The sequence below is a fragment of the Phycodurus eques genome, chromosome 16, assembly GCF_024500275.1.
Source record: "Phycodurus eques isolate BA_2022a chromosome 16, UOR_Pequ_1.1, whole genome shotgun sequence".
Lineage (NCBI taxonomy): Eukaryota > Metazoa > Chordata > Actinopteri > Syngnathiformes > Syngnathidae > Phycodurus > Phycodurus eques.
Window position 1 is genome coordinate 13,075,313 of NC_084540.1, and position 14,855 is coordinate 13,090,167.

The 14,855-nt window shown below is 40.2% G+C and overlaps 1 protein-coding gene across 2 annotated transcripts in view; it reads right to left on the minus strand.

Moving 5' to 3' along the window:
• LOC133414894 (protein shisa-8) overlaps positions 1–14,855 on the minus strand; it is a 72,030-nt gene that overhangs the window by 4,454 nt on the left and 52,721 nt on the right. The window contains exon 4 of one of the 2 annotated variants that reach the window (XM_061700599.1): positions 1,092–1,208. The exons of the other annotated variant lie outside the window; for it this stretch is intronic. Coding sequence (XP_061556583.1) covers positions 1,092–1,208 — 117 coding nt within the window. The remainder of the gene's footprint in view (positions 1–1,091; positions 1,209–14,855) is intronic. 2 annotated transcript variants of the gene reach the window in all.

Below are 14,855 nucleotides of genomic sequence, written 5' to 3' on the forward strand. Positions count from 1 at the left end.
CAGAATGGCTCACACACATGCTGCATCACCTGGCAAGCCACCAGTGACTTGTATGTGTGTGTTATTATTATTTAGTTGAACCTATTCTTCCTATTCGAAGTATATCTTTTTTTAAAATATACTTTTTGCAGGAAATAATTCAAACTTGAGTACAAGACTGTTCAGGTATCTTGCCTGCACATTTTTAGTGAGTAGCATTTTCCTCGTTGCTCAATCTGTTCTTCTCATTTGTCAGAATCAAATGATGGTATATATGTGCACGTGTACGTCTATGCAAATGATTTCACGTTTGTGTTATGTGAACCTACTGTATATGAAAATGTTGCATTAGGGCATTAGGGTCTGTCAGAGAACCCATAGGGCGAGTTGCAGGATTGAACATAGTCGCCTCACCCTGCCTCTGTCCAGACTGTTGTTACTCACCATTAACACCTCGCTTGGGCATGCATGTGTACTTGTGTTGCATTGACACAAACAATATGTCATCTTTTTTTGTGATTTTATTATTGGAGTCGTACTGTACATCATGCAACTTTATCCCATCTCGATCCTTTTTCCTTTTTCGTAACAGCAAGTCTAGTTTGTCATTGCTGTTTACTTTCTTTCACAGGCTCACATTTCTATTTAGAGAAAGGTCAGCTGTCAATAAATGTCAGCATTCTAGTGGCTGAGCTTGAGACAGATGAGTAACACATCCATAAATATGTGCTGATCCCTGTTATAATCAATACTGGACTTCCCCGGTTTCATAATGCTAATGGACTATTAATGTGGTTCAATGTTATGCATAACTGAGTTCCAAATTCCAAAAAGGAAGACAACTACAGTGGATATAAAAAGTCTACACACCCTGTTAAAATCCCATGTTTTTGTGATATTAAAAAAAAAAAAAAAATGAAAACAATATCATTTCAAAACCTTTTACACCATTAACGTGACCTACAGCATAACCCATACTACGTGTAGCGAAGTGGTAGTGCTGGGGATTTAGATGGTGTTTGTAACTCTTTTGCTACTTATCTCATGTACAGTATACCATATGTCTATATTTATTATCTCAGCATATCTTAGCGAGTGAGTGATATACTTACCTACACCCTTCAGTGAGGAGTACTTATTGAAACCGATTCCCAGGTTGTTATGAGGGTGAGACAAGGTCATGGCTGGACCCAGAGGAGACAGGGCTGCATTATTCAAATGGTTATGATCTAAAAGTAAAAGAGAGCAAGAGAGGGAGAAAGTCTGCATTAAAATTTAGCCCCAAATGAAAAAATAATTACAAGAAGTTAATGTACCATTAGTTTTTAGTTATGATTCTGCAAACCATGGCCACTGTATTCTGATGCTACAAGAATCGGAGCACATGTAATGATTATCAGAGGCTCAATGGCCATTTGTGCTTTTGCGTCAGCCCCTTTACGTAATATTTCAGTTTGAAATGTAAAAAATCTCTTCATATCGCCTTTAGAGGTGCAAATTACCAAGGATGTAACAAGGACGCAACTCAACACACACTATGACAACAAAATGACAATTTGACCACAAACCTGAGAGCTCACACACACATTATCTCTCACACACATTTCATCAAATGCTACTATGTATAATACGTAGTATCACATCATTTAAAAATGCTGCCCCACATGTGCTGCCCGAAAAAGCAAAACAGACATACCTGTAGAGTTTTAATCCATTCGTTAAATTTGTTCCTCAGTTCTCACACAATATTCTGATCATGCATCCTTCATGGTGGCAGTTTTTGTAAAAACGTTAGAGTTACATTCTCCCTGAGCATTTTACTGGCAGTCAGAATTGTAGAACCTCAGGGTCAAACAACCTTGAAGCTCCCACTATATTCTCTGCCTTTACAGACTCATAAACCTAACACCTGTGTCCGCCATCCCTCCAATGCCTGAGAGTCCCATCAGTGGGAATCCAGAGGAGAGGAAATGGGACAGGGGGCGATGTAGGGTGACTACCATAGAGTGAGAGATGTGCCACAAACACTGACTGATTGAATTTGAAACACATCTTCAATTCCCCGTGTAATTGATATGCAGCGATGACACGCTGTGTGTGCCGCGCTGAGCTGAGAGACACAACTGTGTGATGTCATTTTATCTGTGCGTAGCTGCATGCGACCACCGCTTGTTGCCTGGCTGGGGCCACCTGCACTTCCAAAATAGACATCATTTATGACCTATAAATTAACTATGCCAAACAAACAAAAATGTGATGTGTGCCTGCAATTACAGATCTTTGAGTGTTTTTTAATAACAGTGATAAGGGGGAGAGCTTTTGCTCTTTAAGTATCCTACATTCTCAAGCATTCTTCGAGCAAACGCTAGTGGAAATAACGGGACAGACAGGGAGAGAGAAAGATGAACAGAATCAGCAAGGGAGTCAGCCAGCGATAGACTGCCGGAGGGGGGAAAAAAAAATCAACTAATTGATGGAAAGATCCTTGGCCAGTCTCCAGTTTGACCACAGGGCTGTTCCCAGTCACCAGAGAGCTCCCAGAGAGTGTAGCACAACCACGTACGGGTCCTTTTTGCTTTTCTGGCTTTAGTTCCTGCTCCTTTCTCTTTTATTTTTGATACATCTGTTGAATTATTTCACTACAACTAGTTTTACAGCAGTGCACTTTAGTAAAGTCAAACTAAAAGTCAGAAAAGACGAGCTAATTATTTGACTCCTCGACAAGCATCCAGAGTGAAGTCATTTGAAATATACTGTACATGTTGTGACATGATATGTTTCAAGTATATATTTTAAGGGGGAGATTTTAAGCATGAACCTGACACTAACCTAATCAAAATCCACCAAAATTTCACTTGGCATTTGCACAATGATTTATATGGAATTCATAATGAAGTGCTTTTATATTTAAGCGAAAATACAATTCAAATATAAGGTAAGTGACACTATTTTAAGCGGCACACCAGATTATCAGGAAGTATAACAATGTGATTTATCCAAGCCAACCATAAAAGAAAGGTTATGATGATAAAAAAAAAGTATATCATTACTTTTCTAACAACTATATTGATTGAAAAAGTAACTATAATCCTGTAATGTATGAGCAAAATTTAAGTTGGTTTCAAACAGTTTGCCACTTGACATCACTACATCTTTTAGGCTCAATTTTATATACAATTATGAGTTACTACTAAAGCTGGAAAGAAGAGGTTACCTCATCAATCAATATGGTATAGACAATGCATTTAGATAATGCATATATGATAACATAATACATATTTCTGCCCTTTGTTTATTTTATAATTTGAGACTGTGTAACTTTCATTCCTTGGAACATCAGCAGTGAGCAAAAGGGAATTTCAATATACAATCATTTACATTTTCATCAGCAACGTAATACACATCGATCTATTTTCAATTTAAAACAGCGTGTTTTTCTCAGTGTCACATCTTCAACCTATTTTACATTTTGTGTGCTTTCATGTGTCGTTCCGGATGCTTCCCGTCTGCTTTGTCAGTGTGGTACCATTGTAGAAATAATGTAGAAGTGAGCGTGAGAGAGAGGAAGAGCAGATCGAAAGGAAAATGTTTCCTGTGTTTTGTATTCTTGCATACATTTCCCCCAATGCCCCATTTTTACTGTGTGTGTTTGTGAGTGTGCACCGCGTTTTTGATGCGCTATATGGTACGGGGAGTGGGGGGGGCCCTCCGAGGAGAAACACTCATACGTATTCAAATTTATGTTCATTACTAAGAGGCAGAGAAGCAAATGAGGACTTAATCAGTATATGAGTGTGCTTCACAAAGTATGCAGGGACACAGAAATAGGGAGAAGAGACCATTTTGGGGAATGTTTGAGTGGAGAAGGAATTTATTTACATAAAGCACCGTGAAGGTCCACATGGCCTCCGAACTACTTCAGTTGGAGTTGAAGCATGTTGCAAGTGCATGCGCTTCAATCAGCATGTGTGCACATGTGTGTGTAGGCCAGCAGGGCTCAGCATGAACGTAGAGGATTGCTGGAAGGGCTTCTGCCAGCCTCACTCTGACATGAGAACCAACACACACACACACACACACACACACACATACACATACACACAGAGGGGTGAATGGCATGGGTGGCATCGAGATGGAAGGAGCGACCTGCGCTGTTTAATGCATTAGGAATGAAGAGATCAGCCTTGCTCCCCTCACACACAAGGCCGCTAATGATAAAAAGCCAAGCGACTTTTATCGTATACAGTTGAACCTCCGGGGTTGAACACAATCCTTTCCAGATTAGATTTTGGTGATTTTGTGATAATATTTTCCCCCATAGAAACAAAGGAAACAGTTTGCATTACTAAACCTCACTATAAAGTCAATGTTTCAAGTCAGTGATTCCAACCAGTGTGCTGTAAGAGATCCTCAAGTGTGCCACAGGAGGTTATCCAATTTCACTTGATTGGTCCCAAAATGATTATCTATTACAAATAATATATAATCTCTCTGTGTAATAACCGTTATAAAAATCAAATGCTCTTCCAATAGATTTGTCATGAACGGAACAGAGGATAGGACCCAAAAATGCACGACTCCACTACAAATGGACAGTTTCAAAAAAAGAGAGGTTTAATATACGAGCAGAGGTCGGTACACAGGCAGGCAATCCGAAAGGCAACAGTTTCCAAAAACGTGAGGCAAAAAGGCAAGGTCGATAATCGGAACAGGGTCTAGTCTTACTGTGAGTCAGTGACGTGGAAACAAGGAATGCTGGAACGCGACGACAAGGTACAACGAACTGGCGACTAGAAAGAATGAGACACGAGGTTAAATGCAAGGTGTAATTAGGGTGAATGAGGCACAGGTGGTGAAGATGCTCTCAAGAGCAGCTGTGTACGAGACGGGGAAGATAACAAGCAGAACACACACCCATGTCGGTACCCCCCCTCGCCCCCTTTAATGGACGGCCCCAGACGGCCCCGGAGCCCCAGGATGCCCAATGTGGAAGTCCCGAATGAGTGAGTCATTCACAATAAACACAGACAGCACCCATTAACGTTCCTCAGGCCCGTAGCCCTCCCAGTCCACCAGATATTGAACCCCACCCCCCCTCCGACGAGACGACAACAGCCGCCTCACAGTGAAGACAGGGCCCCGATCCACGAACCGGGGGGGAGGCGGTGGCCTGGAAGCAGGACCAGAGGGGACTCCCGGGCGGGCTTGAGCAGGGTGGACCCGCATTGACCTTGGGAGCCTAAGCTTCATGGTGACCAGGTTGATGATCTTTGTGATGGAGAAGGGCTCCACGAACCTGGGAGCGAGCTTCCTGGACTCCACGCGGAGTGGAATATGTTTGGTAGAGAGCCAAATTCGCTGACCCACTTTGTAGTTCGGGGCCAGTGTCCTCCTACACAAAGTCTACGGAGATGTCGGACCAAGGACGTTGTAGTATTGGCAGGGGTCGCAATGCCCCAGAAGGACGTTTATGAGAGGGCTTGTTAGCAGCACATACCTGGCAAGCATTGACATAGTTGATAACATCCCTTCTAACATTGGGCCACCAAAAGCGCTGTTCGACAACAGATTGAGTTTTGGCAATGCCTGGACGACATACAGCCGGTTAGTGTGAGCCAAGTGGATGACTCTTCCCCTTAAGGTTGGAACCACATAAAGCCTGTTTTCAGGGCAACTTTCAGGGCTAAGAGTGTTCTTCAGAGCCTCTTTTACTGCAGTCTCAATGTCCCAAATAAAAGCAGAAATGAAACATGACTCGGGCAAAATGGTTTTAGGGTCGGATAAAGAATTCTCTACGCTGAAAATACGCGATAAAGCATCTGGCTTACCATTTTTAGAACCAGGTTGGTAGGATAACGTGAAATTGAATCTTGTGAAGAACAGAGCCCATCTAGCCTGCCTCGCATTTGATCTCATAGCAGACTTAAGATATTCCAGGTTCTTGTGATCTGTCCATACTAAAAACAGGAGTATGTGCCCCCTCTAGCCAGTGCCTCCACTCCACCAAAGCCACCTTGACTGCCGGCAGTTCACGGTCACCTATATCATAATTTCTCTTGGTTGGAGTCAGTTTTTTAGAGAGATAAGCACAAGGATGTAATTTACCATCCTTGAGGCATTTCTGGGAGAGCACTGCTCCTATACCGGCATCAGACGCATCAACTTCTACCACAAACTGCTGTTTGAGATCTGGCAAAGTGAGGATGGGACCGGAGGTAAAGCTCGATTTTAGTTTCTGAAAAGCTGACTGACAAAGCGGGTTCCATATGAAAGGTCTGTGTGGCGAGGTAAGATCATGCAAAGGCGAGGCTATAGAACTTAAATTTCTAATGAACTTTCTGTAGAAATTAGCGAACACTAAGAACCTTTGTATGTCCTTGCGTGACATGGCAGTGGGCCAATTAGTCACGGCATCAACTTTGCAAGGGTTCATTTTGATTTCACCTGGAGCCAGCACGGACCCCAGAAAAGAAACGGACCCCTTGTGGAACTCACATTTCTTACATAAAGTTGACATATTGACATAAATTTAATTCTGCAGTAACTGCTGCAACACAGAGCAGACATGAATGATGTGAGTCTCCTTATCCGGGGAGAATATCAACCAGAACACATACCCATGACAAGATTGGCAATTGTATATGTATACACATTTTTTGTTTAGTGGTGTGCAGTGAGATTTTTTTTTCTTATGTAAAATATATTAACCTTGTCTCAGTATAGGTTGGGAAATACTGTTTTAACAAGTTTGACATCTTTAATGGAATACCAGTACAAAAATGAGTGAAACACTAGTGAGAGTAATATGATATAACAATAAAATAGCAAGTCTTGAGTTTAACAATGAATGACAAACATGCGTCTCAATTTTATTCTATGTGCCACACAGTTTTTATGATGCTGGTGAACTGAGGTGAACTGCGTGATATGCCGACATCATGCATGACAATGATTTGAATTAACCTTATGTGAGACACAGGCGTATACAGGAAGTCCTCGAGTTACGACGCACTCCACCTACGACGCCCGTGCCTCGTTCGCCATTTTGTCCCCAGCAACATAGTGTTTCTGCTCAGCTAGTGCATAGTGCTTGTCTGTGTTTGTGCGGTGGGAGTATCTTTGCCTTTTTCGCCCTCCTTTTTTTCCCACACTCTCAGCAGTAATGGCAAGTATAGCATCTTATTTTAAAAAAAAATGTATTTTAGTTTCTTTATACGAAGTGTTAACCTTTCCTGCTACGGTCACCTGAGGTGTTAACTCCCTTCTCTCTTGTTGCACAGCTGAGCTGTGTGGCGGCAACAATAAAGGCACGCAGCACCGATTTGCTGCTTTAATGGCTTTATTAGCTCCTCTGTACATTCAACGTCAACGGGTCCTCCACTAATCGCTACTCTTCCCCGGTCGCCGTCACTACACTTGCCACTGTACACGCACCGGCGCGCAATCCTTCCTCCTTCGCAGTCCCGTCTCACTCACACATCGACGCACACGCCCACACACACTGAGCTTGCTGTCACAATCACCTGGGACAATACCCGTAACAGAAGTATTTCCCCGTAAATTTCGACTTTAACGGTGAAATCCAACTTACGCGGAAAATCGTGTTACGTCGCCAGCGTAGGAACGGAACTCGTTCGTAAATCGAAGACTTCCTGTACTGTATTCTTCTACCTCAAAGTCGAGAGGTTCTGGTCTCCAATGTCAGCTCAGGCTTCTCGCGTGCAGTTTGTGCTTGCTTGGGTTTTTTTCCATTACAACCTTCTCCCACATTTCAAAAATCCATCAATTTTCTGTACCACTTTTCCTCATTAAAGACTAAAATACACATACTGTAGGTGTGAATGTGAGTGTGAATGATCATTTGCCTATATGTGCCCTGGGATTGTTTGGACCCTGCCACCATTCCAAAATCAGGGGCAGGCTCCAGTTCACCTGCGACCTTAGCGAGGATAAGTGGTATAAAAAATGAATGGCTGGATGGATGTTCCTCTCAAATCCTTGTGGAAGAACTAATTGTACTTTCTGCAGAGTGTATGACCTTTGAGGTTCAACTGCAGTTTATACCGTCAGATCTGTTTAAATGAGAGTGAAAGAGAGGGCAGACGAATATACTACATTACACATACATGCTGGGAATGTACCAAAAACTAAAAGGGCTTAAAGTAAAACAAAATGTTTGTGAGTCAGGCTTCCCTTCTGGCAAATGTGCTCATTTAAATTAATAAAGCATAAACTTGAGTCCATTTTACCCCCAAAACTGAGTTTGCAAGGGCTGTAATTGTGCATAATTTGGTCAATTTATTTAACCCCCTTGGAGCAAAGACATTCCTACGGGAAGTTAGCAAACCCTTGTCCTTGCCTTCATCCTCCTTTCCTCTCTCCATATTTTTGCTAATGCATCACCTTGTATCACCTTCTTATTTTCTGTCAGTGTTCATGTCGCTGTGTGATGAGGCTTTTAGCCTCTTCTTCCTTTCTTCCTTTACTATAACTCTATGTACGAGGCAGGCCATCTGTTGTCCTTTATGAATGAAGCTGGGTGTAAGGACAGTCCTCATGCACTATTAAATCACTTTATCCTTGACCATCCGTCCCAGGACTATTTATACTATACTATTATATACTATTCCATATTTTAATGATATATTGGGTGTATATACCTTTCAGTTCAGATGCACAGTTTTAGGCATTTTTATGAGGTTTTATTAAGTCCATGCAGAAAAAAATGGTCATCAACCACCATCCTGGAATGGATTGTCATCTATCTTCAATATTGATTGGCAATGTACACGCATGTTTTAAGACATTGTTTCTCAAACTGGGGTACTAGCTGTAGCTTGGGGGTGCACAAAATAATTTGCAATAAAGTATAATGTAGTATTATTTTAAAAAGTGCATACCTGTATATGGGGAATGGCTTACTGATGAAACAACAAACAAACAACAAGCACACAACAACAAAAACAACAACAATTACTCCCTACCTTAGCTTTGGCCTCTGATGTGATTGTTATGTATCATTACATAAAGCTGGCATCCCTGTATTATTTAAATTGTTGTTCTTGTTGTAAAATAAAGGGTATTATTACAGGAATAAAGTCACTTTTTTTCGAGAACAAAAAAGACATATTTTGAGACAATAAAGGGCATCTTTCCTAAAATAAAATGTGTAGGACCATTACAAGAATGAAGTTGTGTTTTTCAAATGAACAAATTAAAACAAATCTATCCTCATCAAACTTTGACTTTAATATCATAATATTCAGATTTTCTCTTTGGAAACAAAAATATTTTATTCTTGTAAGATTACAACTTTCTATCCGGACAAAATATTTTATATTTTTATATTTTACTGATTTTTTGTCTTGAAAATATATGACTTTATTCTCATAACATTGACTCTCCCCCCCCCCCCCCTCAAAAATAGGCACATTTTAAATTCCTATGGCATTTAGGGTTTTTATGTTATATATAGGGTAGTTGGCATTAGGATTATAAGTAGTTGTTGGAAAAAATTCTCCCCTGTAAAGGGTGCCTGGACGCAAAACGTTGGAGAACCCTGGTATAAGATGTGTACTGATGTGACTGAGTTCATGAGTTGAACTCTTCGCTGTGTTGTGTGTTGTTTAGAAGGGTCACCTTGGAACAACAAGGCTCCGTGTTTGAACCTCCTGGCCAGTTTTTCATGTTCCGAGAACCCCACGCTTTTCTTGCGGGGTTCCCCACGAATGCTCTGGCTTCCTCCCACAGACATGCACGTTGGGTTAATTGGACATTGTTGCTTGCAGATGCTATTGAATGTGTGTGTGTGTGTGTGTGAGTGGTTGAATGAAATCACGTCTGTGATCGATGAACCTCGCCCCATCTTTGCTTGTCAATGACAATGTGCAATTCAGGGAAGCTTCTTTTATACCCAATCATGGCACCCACCTGTTCCCAATTAGCCTGTTCACCTGTAGGATGTTCCAAACAGGTGTTTGATGAGCATTCCTCAACTTTCTCAGTCTTTTTTGCCACCTGTCCCAGCTTTCTTGGAACGTGTTGCGGCCATAAAATTCTAAATGAATGATTACTTGCTAAAAACTATAAAGTTTATCAGTTTGACACATTTCTTCATTATTTTCTTCACCTTCTGGTTAAGACCATACTTGCATTATTCTTAATACCACTCCTATTCCCACATTGTGTTTATTTCTGTCATGTTGTGTACTGTTTGAATGTGTCAAATAGAGTTAATAGAGTCATTTTAGTCTCCCAATACCAACAGTCTTGCCTGATTCGCTCCATTCCTTCTCTACTCGCACACAATTTGCAGGGTAACTGAGGGTTTATAACCCCATTACAGACTGCAATAAATTTGGCTACTTGTCCAGTCAGCAATCTAAACAATCCAAAGGCCCACTATGAATCTACATACAGTGAAAATAGGGGAAATAAACACAAGGCACAGGTGGAACTTCATATAGACAAGACCTTTTAAAACTCTCTCTCTGTTTTAAACGTATTGTTTGGGACAGTGTGGATAACTTTGGCTGGGAGACAAACATGAAAGAGGGAACAGAATTAGGGTAACCAACTTGAAAAATCAAAAACACATGTTTCCCTGGTATTGTTTTGCTACCTATTACAATTGATATGTTCATTTTTTCAATTTAACATAATTGTTCAAAAATGGACTACATTGACCTTCAGTGAGCTACTCCATAAAATTTTGAATACTTCAGCCTCATACTATACTACAAACCCTGTGCTGATAATAATACTATCGTTGATATAATCTCAAAGTGGATAAGTGGCTGAAACATTTTCTAATAACTTCCATTATATTAGTCTTCGCATCATTTGTTAAAGTTGTATTCAGAAAGTAAGAACTGAGGTTATCATTTGCTTTAGAGGTTTTTTGCACTTAAGAAAAAGCAACAAATAAGACAATGAGGAGTCAATATACTTTGTGTTCATTACTCTTAAGATGCATTTCAATTAAATATAACCTTACATGTCCTACATTCTTGAGTGATGACTTCACATTCATTGAACTAGAAATGTGTTTATCCAAACATAAATAGTCGAGTCAGGCAACAGACAAGTGTGTGTTATTTTGGTCTATACACCGAAACAGGGTTGATGTGTTGTGGTCCAACTTCTGTACAGTATGCGTTTGCATGCTCTGTGTGTGAATTAATTTTTGACTCTTGTTATTTCCTTTTCATGACATACATTCAAAGAAGTACTTTGAGTTTGACAGGCATCGAAAGTCCCTCTTGACTCCTTCAAAGGCACTCGTCATAATTTCTCCCTCCTACTCTCCTTTATGCTCTAATTGTCCATAACGGAACAACAAAGTGATACTCTATTGCCCGATGTCTCTCTTCTCAAAATGCAAGTATTCCCAAGATGTAATTGTCCGGCAGCATCATTCGCAACCTGACAATACTTTTAAGCATGCACCTATTCCTGTAATCGTCTGTGAGCGTCAGATGTAATATGCGTCTTTGGCAGTGTTGTATAATCATCTCCAGCTCCCCATAACAGCTGCAGAAATTTGGAAGGAGGGGAAAGAAAAAAAACATGTTATGCAAGAGGACTCAATTTGGGTCCAAAATTCATAAGCCTCATTTGCCCCAATTAATTTGCCAGGAAGTACAATGGCTTCAGATTTCTGATTAGCAAGGCGTCACAGCTATCTGCAAAAAGATTATATAATCTAGCTGTCTAAAATTACATTTGCTTATAGCCTCAGCATAAGCATTTTCCACCTGAAAGTAAATACTTGCTGTACAAAATACTCCCAAATAAACGCTTCTTTATCCGACTGTCCCTCTACCTGTGGAACTAATGAATTGATAATAACCAATGGTGATGCGTCTGTGCATGTAAGTCACACTATAGCCGCGATTCCCTCAGCGCTGCAGAAGCGATGAATTATTGAGCTAATCTGAGTTTTGAACGTGTCCTTTCATCACAAGGGCCAAGCAGACCCTGGAGCTTTTATACTTTACGCTCACATATATCTTTCCAACTCAAAGGCTGCATCCCTTAAGATAGAAGTTCCCTCAAGTCCGGCTTGTCGAGCGTCTGCCCTCCTACTACAGACGCAGCATATTTTTACTGTGAAGAATTTTGGTGCAGATCCAAATACTGTATTTATAGCATATCATGATCTATTACATTTTACACTACACTGAACAGGTCGGAATGTTTGCCGTTGAGATGCATTATAAATGTGCTGACTCTGTGGGTCCGTGTAGATTTAAAATGTCTTTTTACAGGGAACTGATGGGCCTTGGAAGACGTATATACGCTTTCCTGTGTGTCATTCTACTCTTTATGTATTCAGGCAAAGACCGAAAAGGAATTCAATATTTACATGTTCTGTGCTCTTAACCGTTGAGTGTTTTTTTTTTTTTTAATTTCTAAATCACAATTTGAATAATGACCATTGTCAGACCTTCTGGCACAAGGGATTAAAAGCCTGTTTCTTTTTGTTCATAAACCCATCAAAGCTGTAACCAGAGACTTATGTTTTACCCATAAAAGATGTGAGCATAATCAAATAATTGATACATACGATATTATCTTTTTCTTGATTAGGGCCATAAATTATTTCGCAGTTCGCATCATTCCTCAACCGTCCTTATGAACACAGTTCTTAAAATTGTGTTAATGCTATCTTAGTATTGCTAGTGCTGCTGTTTTGTTGAAGCTGGATATGCATTCTCTATGAATTTGAGCATTACGCTTGTGCACGTTAGTGGGGGGCGTGGGTTTGGTCAGAGACTTGGGGGGGATTATTGAATGGAGGCTACATTAAAATCCTGATAGCAGTTTTAACACTGCAAACTGACACTTTGATTAATGATTTTAAAAAAATATTTCTTTTTAGTAAAGCAGATAACCGCTGCAGAAGTTAAGATGTTGTTTTGAGCAGAAGCTGATGGAACATACAAGTAAAATAAAATATTTGATGAGCCATTGAACTACGAATTATGCCGGTTTTAAAATATTGATGACATCATGAGCTTTGTGTCAGAAGGTTTTACCTTACTACTCATTGAGTTGACAGGATGTAGCTGTTTGTCATAGAAAGTCAATAATACATTTATGCATATGTCCTCATTCTGACACAGACATTCTGGACAATTGCGCTTAAACGTGTACAAACTATACGTAAAGGCTTGAGTTTAGTTTAGTTTAATCAGTTTATTTGAAAGGGGACAATGCAATTTCATAAAACACATGAAATGCACATGGTTAAAAAAGCCAGAATTAGCCAGAAGGCTACTTTTCATCTGTAGTCCCCTGGCCATGATGTAAAAAAGCCGTAAAATACATCTACAAGACAATATAATACAGGATACATAATCAAAGACTTACTATACTATTAAGAGAGAATAAAACCACAAATCATTTGATCATAACAAATAAAATAAAAAAACCATCATAACATACTTGTCTTTTAGTGTTGGCAGCTATAGGTGTTAACTAACCACATTTTCAGTTTTTTTGTGAAGGCCTTGTATGTTCTAAGCAGTTTAACCTCCTCAGGTACTGAGTTCCACTCACCAGCGCTCCTCACTGACCAGGCTGACTTACTGAAAGTGCTCCTGCGCAGAGGAATGAGACAGTCACCTCTGACAGAGCCTCGAGTGACACGCTCAGAGCTGTTTCTTTGGCTGATGAACTCAGCCAGAGGAGCTGGAGCCAAATCATGCAGTACCTTATAAATCAAATTTAAATCTGCAAATATGTGAAGACTGTCCCAGTTTAAAAGACTGTATTTTTTTTAAATTGCACAGTGATGATAGTGCCTTGGTTTTTTTATCCATCACTTTAATTACTTGTTTGTACAAAACGTCCAATGGTTTTTTTCGCATTCTGACCAGCCTGGGACCAACTGGTTATGCAATAGTTAAAGTGACTAAGAATCATTGAAAGCAAGTAAATTTTTGCGGCTTCCGTTGACATTTCATTTCGAATTGCACGAACATTTGCGAGGTTTAATTTGAGATTTCTACACAATTTGTCAATATGGGCTTTAAAGGAAAGCTGTGAATCTATTATTAACCCAAGATATTTGTATTGGCTGACAATTTGCATTTTTTCTCCATTAAGAAGTATGTCGGGGTCAGGTGATACTCTATTTGTTTTAGTGAAATACATGCCTACAGTTTTAGAAACGTTTAGCTGTAGACAGCACTCCTGCAACCACGTTGTGACACAGGACATTGTATTAGTGAGTTTAGCAGCAACAGTATCTTTGGAGCGACCATGAACAAAGAAAACCGTGTCGTCTGCATACATTACACACTCTGCTTCAGAACAAACAGTGGGCAAATCGTTGATATAAAGACCAAATAAAAGGGGGCCTAATATTGATCCCTGAGGGACTACAGAGGTTAGCCTAAGAGACTCTGATCTGCAGTTGTTAACTGATACAGATTGTGTTCGGTCATGCAGGTATGATTCAATCCAGCTCACAGCTTTGCGAGAGAAGTTAAATTTTGAGAGCTTGGGAAGAAGAACAGAGTGATTTACTGTATCGAAAGCTCTCCTGAGGTCCAAGAACACCGCCCCTACAAGTCCACCCTTGTCGAGAGAAGATTTTATTTTCTCAATGAAGAGGCATGTAGCCATTTCAGTGGAATGCTTGGATCTGAAACCAAACTGCATGGCGTGGAGAGAGGGGGAGCTGCTGATTAAATAATGGACAATCTGCTCTGACACCCATTTTTCTGCAACTTTGGAAATGGCCGGAAGAATGCTTATAGGTCGGTAGTTATTCAGAGAAGTTGAGTTACCAGATTTAAAGACAGGGGTAACAATAGCAGATTTCCAGGCCTTTGGGAAGTGACCAGATGAAATTGAAAGATTAATGA